This window comes from Xiphias gladius, chromosome 7, assembly GCF_016859285.1.
Source record: "Xiphias gladius isolate SHS-SW01 ecotype Sanya breed wild chromosome 7, ASM1685928v1, whole genome shotgun sequence".
NCBI lineage: Eukaryota > Metazoa > Chordata > Actinopteri > Istiophoriformes > Xiphiidae > Xiphias > Xiphias gladius.
The window spans coordinates 16,831,318-16,851,309 of NC_053406.1; the positions used below are offsets into that span (position 1 = coordinate 16,831,318).

At 38.5% G+C, this 19,992-nt stretch overlaps 1 protein-coding gene across 1 annotated transcript; it reads right to left on the minus strand.

Moving 5' to 3' along the window:
• Nucleotides 1-3,156: 3,156 nt before the first annotated feature.
• clptm1 (CLPTM1 regulator of GABA type A receptor forward trafficking) lies at nucleotides 3,157-18,095 on the minus strand. Its single transcript, XM_040131543.1, has 14 exons — nucleotides 17,965-18,095; nucleotides 14,541-14,683; nucleotides 13,031-13,154; nucleotides 12,628-12,786; nucleotides 12,367-12,484; nucleotides 12,164-12,249; nucleotides 11,042-11,162; nucleotides 10,669-10,913; nucleotides 7,764-7,857; nucleotides 7,436-7,626; nucleotides 6,913-7,008; nucleotides 6,477-6,612; nucleotides 4,906-5,073; nucleotides 3,157-3,471 (listed from the first exon to the last, which is right to left on the minus strand). Exons 1-14 carry the CDS (start codon nucleotides 18,013-18,015, stop codon nucleotides 3,293-3,295), a joined length of 1,911 nt encoding a protein of 636 aa, XP_039987477.1. The 5' UTR covers nucleotides 18,016-18,095; the 3' UTR covers nucleotides 3,157-3,292.
• Nucleotides 18,096-19,992: the final 1,897 nt, after the last annotated feature.

The following is a 19,992-nucleotide window of genomic DNA, read 5'->3' on the forward strand; positions in this document are numbered from 1 at the left end:
TATTCTAACTGCACGCCTCGGTGCCTATTTTTGTTTGTTTGTTTTTACTCAGCTGCACCGCACATGCGAAACAATTTACGTATATTTAAACGCGCCTCCATCCCAACTCACAGCCACCCATTTCTCCAACTGCCGGCATGCCAGAGCCAGCTTTTTCCCAGAGACATTACTCCTGGTTGCATCATGCCAGTATCCTGCTGCGTCTCGTTTCCTACAAACTGAGGATGAAGCGGGAATTCCTCGTTTTTACGACTGACAGTTTTGTACCTGCGCCAATAAGCTCCGTGCACTTCCAATACCTGCCCTTAATAAAATTAAAAAATAAAAAATAAAAAAGTGTCTCGAAACTTCTGACAATTTGCTGACCCTATGATGCGCAGCAGTGACACCTGCCGATGACACACAGTACTGACGATTTCAAGGAAACGGCAAGCGAAAGTTGAGTCGTTTACAGGAAGAATTAAGTCAATGGGGACCAAGTAATAAAAAATAAACAAACAGATGATTATCTCAGCTGCAGAGTTGTTGCAGATAAGACAGCTACAGATGTGGAAAAACATGTGCTGTGACACTATAGTTGGGCAGTCTGATGCTGGACTTTCTACTCTTACAAAAGCGCAAAGAGGAACCAGTAGGTGGTAAATGTGTGGGCGGATTCTTCAAGATCCTGAGAAGAATTAAAAGGAGATGATGCAAAAGATAGGAAAGAAAAAGAAATAAAACATTTCTGCTACACAATTCTAAAATCTTTCCTATGAAATACTCAAGCTCTTCAGGACTGTACAAACGATTAAAATTAACAGTCACATCAGGCTTTTGCTCACAGGCACATACAACGTACAGTTCAAAAGAGAGGCACTGCCTGGGCTATTAAAAAGGTCACAGGCGTGGATGGATTACTGAGCTAGCCTACACAGCACAGGCCCAGGGAGTCAGGGGCCGTTAATATTTTCTGTTAGAAAGTCTTTCAAATGACTAGAGGTAGAAAAAGAGCGCAATTACACAAAATATGACACCAAGAAGATCCAAAGAGACCACAAAGACAAAACCACTACAAAGAGATTCGAAAATGACAACCAAAAGACACCAAGGGACACAAAACGACGGCAAAAAAAAAAAGGTCCAAAGAGACCACAAAGAGAAGCAAAACTACTACAAAGTGACAAAAATGCAGAGTCGTTTCTAGTTCTTTTGTGTCTGGCTCCTATGTAGGAGGGTTAGTGACCCGTTGTGTCCTAACCAGTGGGTTCGGAGTTGGACCCAGCATCAGACTTGGGTAAAAATTAGGGCATCAGAGTGGTTCTGTAGATGCGTCAAGAAGGAAAGTGACACCATCTTAAACATCCGCACCATATCACCGGGTAGATGCATCATTCGCGTAGGTGAAGGCAAACGCTACAATCTGGCCTGACGTCACTCAACCCCCTGGCCTGATTACCAGAGTAGACAGACATTATTTTTACTTAACTATTGAAAGGTATATTATAACACACTAAAACGTCTGGTTACCAAAAAGAGTCAGTTGATGGTTTGGAGAGAAGAAAAAAAAAAAAAAATGTTTACATTACACACACATCTATTGTATTTAGTGGTCTGTGTCTGCATTACTAAAACTTGCTTGTCTTTCCACACACACATTGGAAAGCAGTATTGGCCATGCCTCTTATAAATGAACCAAACTTCACAATACGAGTTCACAGTGACTGATGATCAAACTCGAGTACAGCTGAAACCACTTAAAAGAAAATCAACTATTTTATAAACATAACCATTTTCATAATAAATCATTTGAGTCCCATTTCCAAGAAAGAATACCAGATATTTCCTGGTTTCAGCCTCTTGAATTTGAGTATTTTTGCGTCTCATTTTTATTTCTTTGTGAACTGAATCTATGAGATTTGACTTTTGGTCAGACAAAACGAGCAATTTGAAGTCATCACCTCGGGCTCTGGGAAACTGATGGGCATTTTCACAATTTTGTCATTTTCTAGACAAAAACAATTAGTTGGGGAAAATAATAATAATAATAATACATTAGTTGCAGCCCTAAACTCAACCCTTCAGGGTGAAAGAGCACAAAGGCCTAACCATATAATGTGCATGCCGCAAAAGCACACAAATAAACTGTTACCTGTAACATCAATAAAAATCAATGTGAAAAAAAAAAAAAAGGTTTCATGCAAAAATATTTTTCTTGAACTCAGCGCAGCAAGTAAAAACAGTAAAATCAAAAAAGCTTTGCATAGACATTTTAAATCACACTTAAGTTTTACTATAAACATGAATGCTCAAAATTCAATATGTACCAACATGGAACCCTCCTTGTTTCAGGATTTACAGCACTCAAAATAAAAACAAGAGACACTGTAATTCTTCCAGCACACACCCGACTGTCTCCACTGTGTCTGTCAAGGTGATGTGGCTTGGAGCATGAAACAATCAGAGAGTCAGAAATCCGGCGGAGGGGGGAAAATAAAAATTAGACTTGCAAATTAGCTATTGCTAGACAGTTTTGACATCTGTATTATTAACATGACAAGCTGAGATTCTGTACAGTTTGAGGACATACAAAAGAATGGTTCAGTGACTGAAAAACAAAAATTAAGTCATTGACAATATTAATATATTTATATTAATACCAACAAGGCTGTTATTTATATATGTTCAAATTTAGAACATTAACCATTTGTTTAAAATTGAGGGTAGCAGTCACTGTCCTGTAGGGTCATCCATTTCGTCTCCAGTTACCACCTCTCTTCTTCATCCTCCATTGTGGCTCAGGACCGTTCCACTTTCCTCCAGCACTACTCATCAGTTTCCAGGCAATCCGAAACACGGTGCTCACATGGAATGAAAAGAAAAATTCACAAGGAATCTACACAAAGAACAAAAGTTGCACTTGGCCTCTTTCCTCCCTGTATAAAAAAAGATATAGTATAACTGCGACCCGATCCCCTCCCAAACTCTACTCCAAGACACTGTTACCCTCTGAAAAATCAAACAGAATACAGTACATCACGTTTTGTTTTACTTCACTTGAACTGCAAAACGAGAGGGCGGAGATGGGCAGGAAACAGAAATAAGAATTTACCAAGTCTACACTGAATATGATTCTCTGTGGATCCACACAGAAATCAGAGGGAACAGTTGAACTGCTTTTTTTTTTTTTTCTTTTTTTTTTATAGTGGCGTCCATGACAGCTAAACGACAACTCCCCTCCCTGCCTAATTTCCACAAGTCCTCTTTGCCCCAGCGGTGCGGGTCAGGGAAGCAGATAAGGGCATGGTCTTGCTTAATCGTTCTTCTTCTCCCCCTCTGGTTTGTCTGTGATGGCGGCGGCGGAGGGAGCAGCGTCTGCCGCTGCTGTGTTATTCTGGTCGTGGTCTGCTCCGCTGGTGCCGAACTCGTTGACTCTGTTTGGATCGACCCGATAGATCCAGCGCTGGTAAAGGTAGATGAAGAACACCACATCTGCAGGAGAGGAAACAGAGGTTAGTTCAATGAAATGCCCACTTAAGCTTAAGACATGTGGTTGACAGGTGCTTCAATTAAACTCTGCAGTCCGTGTTCTTCATTAAACAGTTTACTGAAAAACGTTCTTCTTCAACAAAGTACTTTTACGACACAAGCACGGTGAGCAAAGTAAACACAGTGCACTCTCCAGGCTCCCTAGCTTTAACTAAATTAACATGCACAGGTAGCTTGTTACACATTTTAACCGATCAGAATCCAGAGCTGACTGCAGTCATTATTGGTCCTAATTCAGTCTACTGCAGTGAAACCATAAAACGGCTTATCCTTAGCAAATCAAAAACAGCAAAGTATAAATTGTTTACTAATATTTTTCTAGTGTATAAGTGGCTCTGTCAGCACTATATATCTATACTTTGTCTGAGTTGAAGCATCCATGTATTAATAGTATCCATGTATATTAACAGTGACTCAACAATGACATGAACGCATTATGAAGCCACTAAAGCTATCAAGCGGCATCAGCCAATCAAATCCACTTAACTAACTGTGGAAGCAGTGTTGTAGTGTATGTAGTAGCAGCTCCCAATGACAATGACATCACCTAACAATAAAAAGAAAAAGTTAGATCGCCACGTCACCTAGCATGACATGTCTCTTGTGTGTCTTTGTAAGACTGGCTTTTATAGAAGTGCCACTTCATATATTCCAGACTGACAGACTGTGCACACTATACTGACCACTGAGTAAAAGAAAATATTTACAACTGCCTGTAACATATTTAAGGAGGTCAGATGATAGTAGATCACTGAGTATTTCGTCAACATAAAGCAAATTACTCCCCACGGTTGTATGTAGTGCCAGCAAGTCTGACTTGCATGGTTAAATATAGTGAGACTTTATATGTAATAATATTGTAGTAATAACAAAGGGCATTATGGAAATCGGTGAGATCTGGTAGGTTGACACTAGGTGGAGTTAGAGGATCACTTATAATACATATTGTGACCGACATGGAAGGCTGGTGGTGATTTGGACAGTTGGTCTGTGGCTAAAAACACAATGCCATGAGCGACAATGATTCTACATTTCCTCTGAAAGCATTGTGCTCAAGTCAGGGCAGAAGGGACAGAAAGCAGAGCAGCCTTTCCTTTAAACAAAACAACAAACCTTCTTGATAAACCGCCTGCCTACTTTAGCTTCCACCATGCTGAGCAATGAGTCAAATCGGAAACAACATCCAGCAAAACACCACACATATGAGCTCATCTTCATTGATCTACAAACTCAAAATGGCTTCTCTGGAATGTGGGCTGAGGAAGTTGACCAACGGCTTTTACTCCCACTGGTTGATTGAGCTGATTACTTAACTTCCCCTGATCCTGGTGAATTCATAGAAAAATACTAAATATCAACAGAGAAGAGAAGACGTACCATCTCTGAGGCATCCTATCCTGTACATCATGGGCATCTTGATGACGAAGGCAAACAGGTCATCAATAAAGGTATTGAGAGCCTTGTAGGTGAGCATCCTCCATGGGAGGTGGGCCACAGACTTCATTTTGTAGTTGATGAATAGCTGTGGCGTCATTGTAATGAAACCTAAAGCCCCAAAAAAAAAAAAAACATAAAAAGGAAGGAGCTGGTTAGGTCATATACACACACTTTAAAAAAAAAAAAAAAAAAAACAACACACCAGAGGCAGTACATTAGACTGCAGGCAACACGACTGGGTGTGTCTATTAATACACAGCACATTGGCAGAGGCTACTGGGACTTGGGTACGTAACCATGTATGAAAACAGGAGCTGCGTGTACATCCACTACAATAATAATCAGCGGTATCTCTGGCCTTTAAAAATAGATTTACATAAACAAAACCCTGTTGGCCATAATGTGTCACCAGAGAGTAAAATCAATAATACAGTAAGAGAATAAAAATATATATAATTCCAAGGTCAGAGATAAGAATGGGTACACAAGAAAAGATGTTGAACTTTAACTAATACTGTATATTAGAGATAATGTACTATCTACCATCGCAAAAGACACAACAAAGTGTATGTGCTGCTTTATCTAATATGATCATCCATGTTAACAAAATAGTTAATTTTCTTGAGTCACAATTTATTTGTACTCCTGTACATTATCTGCTTGTTTCATATTTTCAAAATTAACCTATTTACTGACTCAATGACAAACACCGATAACCATGTCCTTAACTTCTTGTAAACATCAGTATTTTGGGAATTTACGGCACTTTCATGATGCTAAACTTTTTGTGGATCTGTTCAAATTGGCTACTACAGTTATGACTTTGATTTCTGTCCAATACGTTCGTCTTTATACTTTGAGGCTTAAACTGAGATCAAATATTATAACTTATAGTTAATTATATGAAACATGAGCACTATTCTGCATCATTTCATGCACACTACCTAACTTACACTGCACACACACAAACCATCAAAATTATTTCTCATAGGAAAACGCCTTTCCTCTTTAACGATTTTCTCCTTTTCCTTCCTGTTTTCCTTTAAAAAAAAAAAGTGTTAAGTTTGGTCTCAATTTTTAAGATATATAAAGGCAGAAAATTAAACAGAATGAAAATATCCCTCCTCTTTTAAAATAATGAAATCTGCTACCCAATTTATGATGTAATTATGTGGTATTTTATTTATACTTTGACTTTTTTTTCTCCCCCCTATTTTATTGGTTTCACTTATTTTACTTGGATTACCTACCATATTTGTTCTGTTTGTTTTGTTCTATTTGTTTTGTTACCTGTTTTTCATTGACTTACTGTAATGTTGTCTTGTATTGCATTATGTTTGTTATCTACTGGAAAACTTGAATTGCAATAAATAAATAATATAAAGTTTTACAGTACATTAAATCCTCCCGATGTGCACTCAACCTATGTATAAAGTTTCAACACTTGACATTCTATATAAATTTCCTTTTATCTAAATGGAGTAGTAAATAAATGCTTCAGACAAACTTACCAAAGGTTAACAAGAAGCCATAGAGCATGCTGAGTACCCATGAGTACCAGCCTTTGTGCTCTACGTACAATAAACTGTAGACCGCATAGCAGCCAAACAGAGGGTAGAGCAGCCACGACAAGTACTTGAAGGCCATCTGTTCACAGGTCAAGAGAGAAAAGGAGTTATAAAAGGAGTCAGAAGATACTGATTTATATAAAGTATCGCTCATTGGTTTGGTTTTATACGACATGCTTGAGATATTTTATTCATCCCAAAAGAGAAATATGTATTTGGCTTGTCAGACATTCACAGAGGTGCGAGTATGAGTTTGATGATATCGGTCATTTCTGTCATATTAGAAAATATAATGTTCTCCAAATGCCTTTTCTAAATCAGTGTCTTCTGAATGTGGCCAGTGTTTACAGCGCTGCAGTTGAGTATATGTTTAACTTACATCGTCATAGATTTTGGTTGAAGACTCCACATATGTTGACTTGTCTGTGAATACCAATCTTGGGAATACCCCTGCGATTTTGTTCTCTCTGTCCAACTAATGAAAGACAAAAATAAGGGGTTGCTGGAATATGGTAATAGTAGCATAACAGGAAGAAGAAATGTAATGTATAGATATAAAAGGTTAGCATTTGGATTCACAAAAGGGCAACAAAGGAAAGTTGGAAAAAAATGTGACTTATTATCAACAAATGTAATTCTTAATACTGGCTTTAGAGGAGACTGTAAAGCCTGTGTCCAGTCTAGAAGAGGAGGAGTTTGCCGGTTTTCATTCAAACTAATCATCATCGTAACACATTCACTGGTTAGCTCCCAGTTTTTTGGTTTAAGATGAGCTCATCAGTGAGACAGACTGCATTAGATTTGGCTTTTAAGGACAAATGACAGGAGCTCACCTTAATAGTGTTGGAAATCAAACAATATTGTGCATGAAAAAAAAACAACTGAGTATTGTTCTGACTTACTCTGACATCCATGACCTTGGTGATTTTCCACAGGTCAATAAGAAGGCCGATGAACACGCTGACCTGTACCACAAAGTTGGTTTCATTGTCCAGTATGTACAGCAGCACCACCAGAGACTGAAAAACTCCAAATATGATGGAGCGCACAGACAGACCTTCTAGAGACTGTCTGCTGTTCCAGAACTGGATATCTGAAGAAGAGAGGGTGATGAGGTGAAGCCGGAGACACACAGACACTGTACAAACTATTCTTTTGTTGTTTAAAAAAAAAAAAAAAAAAAAGAAAAAGAAAAAAGTCCTGAATACAGACCGGCTGGTGTTAGCTTACCGTTCTTGAAGGCAAGAAACTCGAAGATGCTGTGCACAATGGAGACTACAATGGTGAGTCCCAACAGGTACGGGTTGGTTTCCAAAAGGGCCACCTATACAAAGAGGGATTTTCATCTCAATTTACAGACGTTAGACAAACTTTATTTCTGTATTTGATCAGAAAGTCCACAGGTTTAGCTGCTGCAGTGCCCACACAGCAGTTTTTATATATAAATAAATTCCACCTGTCTTGGTATTGGAGATGGGAATCATAAGTAACTTGCTACACTACAATACTACTGTGGCTGCAACCAATGATCATTGATTAATCTGCTGATTATTTCCTGAAAAATGCAGTAAATGTTATAATTTCTCACAGACCAAAGTGATGCCTTCAAATATTTTGTTTTGTCTAATCAACAGCCCAACATTCCAAGATACTCACTTTACTCTCATGTACGACACAGAAAAGCATCAAAGCTTCTTTTTTGAGAAGCTAGATCAGCAAATGTTTGACATTTTTTGCTTAATAAAACGAAAAATGATTAGCCACTTGATTTTTTGTCAATTAAATAATCAGATTGTTGCAGCTGTAGATACAATGCCAATAAAAATGATGTGTCCCAATACAGGCTATTCTGTAAGGTGCATTTTGTTGTGTGACAATCAAAAATAAAATATCACCTAATGTGTAAGGGAGAGCAGGAGTTACTGCAACATGAAGTGCTTTCAGTGTCAGTGAATTTTATGGACAGCTGAGATTTGTGGCGTGTGGCAACTTTCACAGATAGGCAAACAGAGCCGAAGAACCAACGACACGTCCATAAACTACAATCTCAACGTGCGATTCAGCTGTTCACTACATCAACGAAAAAAGTGGACCAGACTAAAATATACCTTTTCATGACAGTAGCAAATCTCTCTTAATTTCAGGGCCTGTCCTGTCTCATGATTTTGTGCTGCCTGTCTTTCCTGTACTGAAAGTCTCTCTCTCTTTCACCGTGCCTGTACATAGAACCAGAAGTATTAGGATTATTCCTTTGAACTGACAGTAAACGTATCAAATATGCAGTAGAGAGGAAAAATATCTAAAATCACTTATATGGTAATCTTCAAAATACAGTGGAAACCGAATAATTATGACCAAATCTTTTTTTCTCTCTTTATTTATCATGCAAATTACCATCTAACTGACATTTGTAAATTCATTACATGAATATAAAGTAATGAAACGGATAGCTTATAGGCTACTGATTTAAAGATAAAATATCAAAGTGAGCTGTGGCCCTCTGCTACTCCAAGCCTGTCAAGCAAGTCAGGGTGAAAGCATTAAACTCCACTCATTTTAAAACATACCTGTTGCTGTGAGAGAGCAGGGACAGTAATTAAGCTTTGTAAAAGTCCCAAAATGCAAGCAGCGCAGGAACGGGAGGGCAAAATAACTCACTGAGCCTTTGCGATGTGAGTAGAGGAAGATCTCTCACACACACACTCTCTCACACACACACACACACACACACACACACACACACACACACACACACTCTCACACACACACACTCTCACACACACTCTCACACACACACTCTCACACACACTCTCACACACACTCACACACACACTCACACACACACACACACGTTTGTTGGGAGAGCAGGCAGGGACAGTGGTTGCACACTGTGGTAATCCAAAAACCTCGTGCAAAAAGGTTAGAAGAGAGCCTAAGCATATGACAGCTTGTAGTAGTAGGCTACAACAGTTTTAAATTCTTTTTCCTTATGTTGTCATAAATGAAATGACCCAAAATGAACACTGTAAGCAGACTACTTGATTGCTTTGAGCAAATTATTTAAACAGTATTTGTATAGGAATGATTCTGTCCGAAGCTTTTTGATCCATATAAGCGGCTAATCACTGTAACTGTGATCACTATAAGCAGTTTCCACTGTATTTACCATTACCTGACAATGACACACTCCAGTGATTTCCCTGCTTCAAAATGCTGGCTCAAACTTACTGCAGATCTCGCATAGAGAACTCTACACCTTTATTAACAGAAAGGATATGATATTAATGTGATAACTAAAAAGCAGAACATAATTAAAAGGCTTGAGTATTATGTTACATGGTTAACTGTAAATTTGTAAATTGAATAAATATATCTGTGAAAGCTATAGGGTGACTAGCTATAGCAAGTCACCCATCAAAGATCCCAAGATTATCCGCTACGCACATAAGCAAACATCCAAAAAAATGCTGCTCCCCCCTCTGTTTGACAAGCCCCAGTATTTGCCAAGGGGACACGGCCACACCCACGAAAATGACAAGATAGATACAACAACCAAGAGGCGACCTAGCTTCCAGCGACAATAGCCGGCTACAGCAACAAGAGGGCAGTAAATTACAAGATGAATTTAAACAGGCAATATCAGATCCTTTAGGGGACAGACGCTGTTCTAAGATGTAAGGAGAGATATCGCTTCCATTTCAGTATCGTTCTAACTGATGTCTATTTTTAGCTTTAACTGGTCAAGCACTGCTTGCCTCGTTTGTCCTGACGGCACGCCACTGCCGATATGTGAGTAAAGATGTAGTGCACAGTATTCATATTTCACACAATTCATGACATTTTATACAGAATGAATGTCTATTGTAAAGATACACCTGCCTCATATTAAATCAAATCTTTTTTTTTTTTTTTTAAATCGATATGAATAGCACAGCATATGGATCATGTGTCTTATTACCCAATCAGTTATTATATCAGGCGACACTCAATAACTATCTAAATATGAGCCATTACTATTGCAACTCAATTTAACGGAGCCCAAAAGCATACCTGTGTCAAAGAAACCAGAAATACTATCTCATCTCATCTAATACATTGTCTCTATTTTCTGTCTCCATGACCCTTGACCTCTTACCTTGACAGAATCTTGGTCTTCATCAGACTGCTCGTAGGTGTCCTCAGGCAGGAAATTCCACGGTGAGCGAGCGTTCTGGGCAGCGTACAGCTGCCAGCGCCACAAGGACAACGGGCAGTAGGTGAGGCGCAGTGGGAGTTTTGTCAGGGTCTCGTTGATGGGATAGTAATCCCTCTGAAGGTTCCAGTAGTCATTGAAGTACACAATAGGGTAGTAATCACCACTTACTGCATCAAACTTAACATCTAGTGGTAGACAGGGTAGAAAAGTACAAATGTCACTTCTGCTGCCGTTGAGACCTTAAAAAAAAAAAAAAAAAAAACATTTACGGCATAGTGCAGAAAAGGCAAAAAGGTCAGTGAGATGAACTTACGTTGGTCCAGAGGAGGGGGAACAGAGCCTTTGACCCAGGCCGTGTGGTCATCTACCATGTTGAGGGTGAGGTTCGGGTGCCAATGAGATATAATCTCCACTGGACCGTGGCTCTCTGCTCGCTGTGAAGAAACATATTTGATAAAACATGTCAGTGATGAGCTGCAACAACCTCTGTGAAAAACATTTTCAGATTTGTGAATAGAAAGAAAGTCAAATCCAATAAGTTAAGTCCTTGATATTTTTTTCTAATGATTTTATTTTAATTTGTAAAATTATTTTTGGTTCCTTTGGTTGTCTTTTCCAGGATTAGTTAAAATTCCTGCAACATTTATTTAGAAATCAACGTCATACGATGTGGATAACTGACTGCCGTGTGGTAAAAATGTCATTACTTGAACTTTCATTCTTAAAAAATGATTGTGCAGTACATTTTCCAGCAATGAGAAGTCACTTCAATTAGATGTGTGGAGATAAAACTAGTGGCATAGTGAAAAATCCTGTGTTAGTAAATCAGTTAAATCAAGGAAAAGTTAATGCTTGATTTAAAGTCTGAAGCGAGGAGGTTATTCTGTTTCAACTACAACAGAAATTCAAACATAAACATAAAATTGGCAAATTTCACACTCAAGTTTTGAAGTTTTGAAGTAGTAACTTTGAACACTAATATGATGTTAACATTTAGCACAGTCCAGAGGCCATAAAGCCCACATATCCATTCATAATACACAGTGTACTATAGCCTGACTGATACTGGTTTTCTGAGGCCGATACTGATATGTTGTTTTGGAGTTTAAAAACAATATAATAAACAAATATTCCATCTTGATAAAGCACCTCAGAAGTTTTTTTTTTTTTTTTTTTTTTTATAGTTTGACCCACATGACACTGAGACATTTGACAGTTGAAAAATCACCCGTGCTTTCTGGTGGAAAAACAATGTAATGGAAACACTATTTCTAAATTACCTCAAACTTAGCTTGGCATTTCTGTACTGAAATTTCTTTTTACCAGCCAACATTTACACCAGTGCCAATATATCTGGAATAAGATAATATCGGTTGATTTGTCAGTTTAGCTCTGCAGCATACAAAATAACAAAATCAAACAAAAATATACCAACCTTGATCATTTCGGGATCTGCTTCTGTCTCTCCTGTTAGCAGATTCTTGGTCTTCAGAAACTTTCTTCGCTTGAATTTATTCAGCACTTACAGAGTAAAAAAGTAAAGGTTGACACTTAAAAATTATTGTACAGTATATATGTTATTCTGTTACTACAACTTTTGTTTAAAGTTTACAATGTGTGTTTTGCACATGTGCTTACTTCGTGTTACGTGAACTGTTGCCAGTCTGCGGTACTGCCCCTTGCGTTTGGGGTCCGGGTGGAACCCACTTTTAGTGAAGTAGACGTGAATGTACAGGGAACCGTTATGCTGTACTTTCTGCAAGCACACACCACACAGGGAGAAGCATTCATTTCAGGTAAATATACATCCACATTCTACAAATCTAAATTTACCACAAATCTATCAAACTCATTATCTACTGTCTGTCACACCTCCCCTCCATCTTAAGTCATCCCCACCTCTGGGATGTCCAACTCCTTATACTGCTGGTAGCAGCCGTCCCCATTCTCCCCCATGTTCCAGTCTCCATAGACAAGGTCCCTGTGAAACCAGAACATGGCTTCTGTGTTGTTGAAGTCAGAGAACACCTCCTCCTGGGACACGTACACGTACAGGTCCTGCAGGCACGGTGAGAAAATAAAGGTGTTTATGATACTAGAGTCAGGGGATAGGAAGCCAGTTACTCTGACAGGGAGAGATTACACTGGTTTGCTGTCCAAATACTTCAGGGGTGCAGAGTACTAGGGATGTTGAACAGCTTCAATTCAATTAAAACTTGTTTAAAAAAAAAAAAAAGAAAAAAAAAAAAGATGGCCATGCAGGTAGGGCTATGGGAGGAAGGTGAGGAAGCAGATATAATACCATCAGGGTGTCCTTGGGGAAGAGGTTCCTGCTGGGCACCCTGGGTGCCCCGGCTGGCGTGTTGGGGTCAGGTGTGGACGGCCCTCGACGGAACCAGCTACTGATTGCCCAGATTATGAAGATTCTGGAGAAACAAATGCAAACAGAGCCGGAGGAAAAGAAGAGTAAAGAAGGAATGAAAGTCAGAAAAAAAAACGACAAAAGAAAAAAAAGGATAAACAGTGAAGAGCAGAAGGCCGTGATGAGGTGGATTAACACTCAAACTTGCTCGTAAATGGACAAATACTGGGAGCATTTAAATAAAGATCTCAGACAAAGTATTTAGTTTTGACCTTTTCTCTTAAGATCTAAAGAGCTGCTGCAAGAGAGTGAAACCAAAATGGGGCTATTCTGATTGAAACTGCACTACACTCACACTTTAAGAGAGATGCCTTTTTTGCATCATAAATCAGTCATAGGTCAAGAGAGACAAATTTAGAAGTAAAAAAGGAACACAGTACTCTGTGGCGGTCAAAAAAAAAAAGATCTTAGTTTGGCATTCCCCAGACCAAAGAGTTCAAAATTATTTAAAACTATCAAGAAAAAACAAAAACTCTTCCCCATACAGCTACTAACTATTCTGCCTTATAGCAGATGTGAAAATCTAACTCTCTGTTTCATTCATTCACAATTGGACCGCAGCAGTCTTCTGAAGAGTATTTTGTATAGGCGACGAATGGGAGTATTTACATTTTTATTCTATTGCAGCCCAAATTTGTTCCTTGAATAATCCCAGAATCAGTTACATTAGGTGCCAACAGATGTCAACAGCTGTGCTGGAATTAATATTTTGGTGAACTGGCTGAATATTGACAGATGATTTGTTTTCATTGCAGTGACAATCCTGTGTTTGAAGGCAACTTTACCTTAGAGATGCTGGAAATAGGGAAAGGTACTAATAAAAATACTGCACTTTTCCAGCTCGTGTTTTCCAAATCATGATACTGAAATGTGTTAAAAAAAGTTTGATGCCAAAGACTGGGATTTTAAATGCTTAATGCAATGTAATCTTTTTAATCTAATAAGTGGACCTGTTTTTTTGCTGATTTGTTGGCAAAGAATCTACATGCCTAATGCAAAAAAAACAACCATAGGCATTTATTCAAACTAGGTGCCAAGAAAACACTACACTGCTTCCAGCTCCAAAAATGCTGTGCTTTGCATGAGCACTTTTAGTTCAAATTAAAGTACTGTGTATTCGGTCATATGGGAACAAATCACTTGGAATTAATGCATTCCTGAATCTGCAAAACACACAAATTAACTTATAATGCCCTGAAAACTAATTAAATCAACAAACACAACAGTCAGGTGGTAGACAGGTGTGTCAGCTCATAAACTCTGACTATGAAAGAACCAAAAAAAATTATTTGTATTAATTATTACGCCCACATTAAGCTTTTATCTGTGGGCTGGCTCTCCACTTTTCAGAGCAAGTCTTCCAGATTAAAACACAAAAAGAAAAGCTCACCTGAAGAGTACTCCCTTAATGACCTGCCATGCATTAGGTGCTTGTTGCTGCTGCTGCTGCTGTTGTTGTTGCGGATCCTGTGCATTTCCAGCCGTCTGTACAGTCTGGCCATCTGTTACTGCAGCAGTTCCATTACTGCTAACCTACAACCGTGCATACACACCAACACGTTTTTGACTACCTAATGACATGTGTGTTTAAACAGTTCATTAACACATATTTCACACCTGTCACTCCTCACTGTGCTAAAGTGAAGTAATAATGGCAAATAGCTTTGTTTCCAAAAAATCATAGCAGCATTTGCATTAAAAATATGATTGGATAGTAACACACATCAGATTTGAAAATTAATCAGCGATAATTTTAATTTGAGCTGATTAATCAATTAGCTGATATGACTGAAAACTAACCTGCAACTATTTTGATCATCAAATAATTAATCACGTAAATAATCAGCAGCCCTGATTTTAATAACTGATTAATAGTTTAAATCAGATATTTACCAAATATTTGCCAAATATTCTCTCACTCCAGCTTCCCAAATGAGGATTTGCTGCTTTTTTTCTTATTTATATAATTGGAAATTTTATATATTTGGATTTAAATTGTTCTGCTCAAACAAAAGAAGCTATTTGAAGACATAACATTGGGGCTCTGGGAAAGAGAATTTTTTTTTACTAGCGTCTGATGTTTTATAAACAAAAATGTTCAACAGATTAACTGATGAAAAAAAAGTAACTGTTGTTGCAGTCCTACAAGTATTACAAAGTATAAGACATAAAAAAAACAACAACAACAACAACAAAAAAAAACTATCCTACCCAGAATAATCAATCTGGAAAAACTGGTATTGACAGATTACTATTTCATTTAACTACTATGATGCACATATGTGGACAGTAAAGTCATTGTAGTTTTGATATAGGTTAAGTAACTCCTCTAATGGTCAATATCATGAGAGCATCAGCATGCATATTTCCATATCAAGGATCAGTAAAAATCTGTCATAAATTTGTCCTTTAACGTAATTTCACCCTTGACAGCTTCAGCATGTGCATGTAAACCCCCCACCCTTCCAGCAAGGCCACTCTCTATTCAAGTGACACAATAGACAAGCACATGCCAAGTCATGAGACTCGCTCACTATCTAAACATCTAATCTCCCCCGTTGTCATCAACACAAGGGAGACCAGCAGTTGGCCTTTAGAAACAACACTTGAGGGTGAAAATGTTTAGTGTTTGAAGGGTTATTTTCATTTATTAGGATCCCAAGAAGGCCTTGAAATGAGTGAGGAGTGAAAATGTAAAGATGTGCAATGAGCCACTGTCCCTTCCCCAGTATAAACATAATTTCATGGCCATGAAGCTCAAAATAGGGCTTTTCATCCTCACTGCCATGCCCGTTTGTGTTAAAATAGACGCAATTCTATTATCAGAGACATGGATCTCTGTCTCCTCGAGGGATCAACGTAATCCATTACACAGACAGATCACCAGTATGCTCAACAACAGAAACAGTTATCATAATAAGGATAATAATTTACAATTTACAAACTGAACAAGGATTAACAATTAACCACCTACTCAGGGTTCAGAGTAAATACTTTACACAGGATTTTCATAGTGTGTCTGGCAGGAAGAGGACAAAAGGTTCAGATAAGAAAATGGTTCACAGAGAAATGGAGATTGCTCCTGCAATGTCTATTACACACGGTGACAGTATCTCCTACAGGTGGAAGCAAGTGATGCAACATAAGGCATATAAATAAAGTAAAAAACACTTTCAGTCTGTGCTATAATACAAATACTTAATTGTTAACAACACAGAGGGTCTTTCCACATTCAGATGACATGTAGCACAAGTAATTTTTAAGATGCTGATATTTTAAGACATGGCTAACACTGACTCCATCGTCTGCGTTGTGCTGAGGCCAATACAGTTACACCTGTACTCAGTGAAACCAAACCTGAAAAGCAGAGCAAACAGCTCTGGTTATATCTGTTAGTAGCCCCCTTAGTGTTTCCTCTAGATTAATACCACGGAAATTTCTCTCATTGATTCACCAGCAGTGGGCCTCAATAGCGACATAACTGCTCCCTCTAAAACTAATAGCGCTTTTATCCTACCAGAGCAATTTTACTACAGAAGAGCAAGTAAGTACACGTTGTATCCTTGTCCTAGTTTGTACCACTTGTGTATTAACATCACTTTTCAATCACAGAGTTAAGAGCATTGTTTAATATTATTTTATTGATGTTTTGAAGGTATTTCCAGAATCCTAATAGACACTTCTAACTATCTGATAAAAATATGTTGTTCCCTGAACAATAAAAAAAGGTTTGTAACCTGTTTCTCAACATGTTTTTTTTTAACCTAGATGGTTGTAAGAGATTGAAAATATCTTCAAAACAGTGGTAAATGTTGTTTAACAACCTTCTGGGTTTGTCAGGGATTTCTCTTCGCTTTATCTATGCTTAACTCTAAGTGAAATCTAAAAAAAAAACCTAATCTTAAATTATACCTAATCCTGAAACGATTCATTGATCAATTATTAGTCGAATGACCAAAAAAGAATGAATGGTGTTTTAAAAAAAGATACCAAATATTTGCTCTTTGGCTTTTCATATCAATGGCTTTTGACTTTGTTTAGCCACAGAGCAGGCTGAGCACAAGGGAGACCCGGTGGTTTGCCTTTAAAGAGTGATGATTCACTTTGACCTCTGTTAACTTGTGACAGGCAGTGGTTACTTTGGAAAATAATTTGTAGGTTGCTAGGTACCGCCGTAATGACCTCCAACAACTGATAATATAAACAGTTCGAGAGGGGATTTTGCGATTTGACGAATCCGACGACAGCTACACCTGATTCCACTAACTTGTCAATGTTAACGAGACGAGCTGCCGGATAAACCCCTTACTTGGGGATTTACAGAATGTACGTTGAGCCAAAAGTTTTCCCCGGAACGACTGGAAATAAAAGGCAGGTGAAGAGATTTAACAGTAAGCGAGAAATGTGTGCGGGCTGCTTCGGAGACTGGCCCGGCTAACGACGCCAAGCTGCGTTGTTCGGGTTCAGGCCTTGTGGCGGCTCACTGACACCCCGCAGCAGTCAGCTGGCTCACACCAACACACCTGGAGTCAGCCACTTATCTCGTCGCTTTTACGCTACCGTTGTGTCTTCGGGTGATCCGTTCACCGCCGACGCCGTCCTGCCTCCGTACATCTAGCCCGCTAACGGTCGGGGTTTCTCGGCTCGTCGATTTAAAAGCCAACCGGCACTGACAACGTCACTGGGGCTCGTGTAACGATGGGTAACACGTTCAAATGTTAACGGTCCCGCACTCAACGCGCAAACAAACAGATCGGTCCTTTTGGCCCGGACGTGAATAGTGACTGTCGTGAAAGGAGTGTCATTCATTTTACCTCGCCGTTGCTCACGGTGGATTTAGTCGCTTCACTCTCCTGTGTCGCCATCTTTCCTTGTCTCTGTCTCGCACACGCCACACCACACTGCTGTCTGGGAAACTGCGTGCAGTCTCGCGAGAGGTTTGTTGTAGCGTCACTGGAATGACGTGCGTCTTCAGGGGAGTGACGAAAAACGAGAGGCGTTTAATTTTTATTTATTTATTTGCTTATTTTACATTTATTGCGAAATATGCAGAACAGATGGTCATTACAATACCACAATAACAGTAATCAGGAAATAGCTGTAATACAAATTTTGCGACAACAACTATTTCTTGTCTCCTGAATAAAACAAGGACACATTGAAAAAAAAAAACATCATAAGGACAATGACAAATAAAGCAAAGAAAGACAGAAAAAAAAAGGCCAGATGTATGAGTCAAGAATGAATGTAGTCTATGATGAAATGTCACTAAATTACAATCTCCTATTTAGATAAATATCTTTTGCATTTTATAGCTTGTCTGTATTCTGAGTTAGGTGAGGTACATGTCTTTATCAAGTCTGGATTACCAAATGGGCAAAGCGGTCAACTTCCCAGGGGCCCCCAAAAGCCCCAGGTTTACTCCATATCGTTTCCGTCTAGAAAATTTGATTAATTGCAAGCTTGATTTAAAAAAAAAAGACAGGAAAAAGAAATTTACACCACTGAGGTACAATATCAACTATGAGAGGTCCTCCATCTTCCATCATGTAGCCTCAGTCTTGTAGAGGAACTCTGTGTCAAGATCTAGTTTTAAGATCTGAACTGTTTTAGTTTATGTTCCGGTCATTTGTTGTAAAGTTGTGTTTTATGAAATTGCTATATATTTTTCTGTGTCTAGTAATTAACTTGGCGTTCAGTGTCAAGTAATTGACTTGACACACAGGCCTTGCACGAGGCAGTGTTACTTATAGTTAGGCTGCAACCAGCATTTTTTTCATTATCAATATATCTGAGAGTTCTTTTCTTTAATAATCGACTGATTGTTTAGTGTATAAAATGTAAGAAATTTTGAAGGCTCATCATTATTCCCTGACACCCAAGCTGACATATTCAAATTGCTTTTTTTGTCTGACCAACAGTCAAAAACTCAAAGATGTTGAGTTTACTGTAACAGAAAACTGGGAAAACTAGCAAATATTCATATTTGAGAAACTGGTACCAGAGAATTAATCAACTGTCAAGCTTGTCGTCATTTTCATTTTTTTGTCAGTCGACTAATTGATTAATCAACTAATCATTTCATCTCTATAGTAGTACGAATTTGGGTCCCTGGGGAAATAAGGAAACTGAAATACACAGTGGGAGTCAAAAGGGGCTCAACAACAAATTTTATTTGTTAGAAACTCTCTCAGAGCAGGCCTTTTCCTGAGGCATCTCATCTCATGAATAAAGAATTTGGTGTAAAGATCTACAGGGAAGTGAATTTTGGAATTCTTAACAGAGTAGTAAAACAAAATATCGACATCCACAATGTATGTATTGAGAAAGAGTTTCTCGGTCATGTCGTTTTCAAAATCTTTCCAGGATTTCTCAGCACGTGCACAGGTAACTAAGAGGTTTTCTATGGACTACATTCATTTCTGACATCAGGAAAGTACATGGAGACTACTTCATTACTGGGGTAGAATCTATGCTTGATAGTGAAGAATACCCTTTTCACTTTATTGGTGAGAAAAACACTGGAGGGGTGTTGTCCATGCTGTGAACCAATTTGCCTCATGGTGAGGGGCCCGTCTGAAAACAGCTGCTGGGGTAAACTTCCTGTGCAGCTGATAAATATTGTAAGCTGCTTTTTGTGACAAGGCTAATGAAACAGCATGAAACGCTGTGCTTAGTCAAATGGAACATGTACTACATGGTGCTTAAAAAAAAATAGCTACAGACATCTTATTGAACACTAAATCTCAGGTGACCAGTAAGTCCCCGGTATCATATGTGCAGTGGTGGAAAGTAAGTACCCAAGTAAAATACCTGCGTACAATTTGTAGGTACCTGTACTT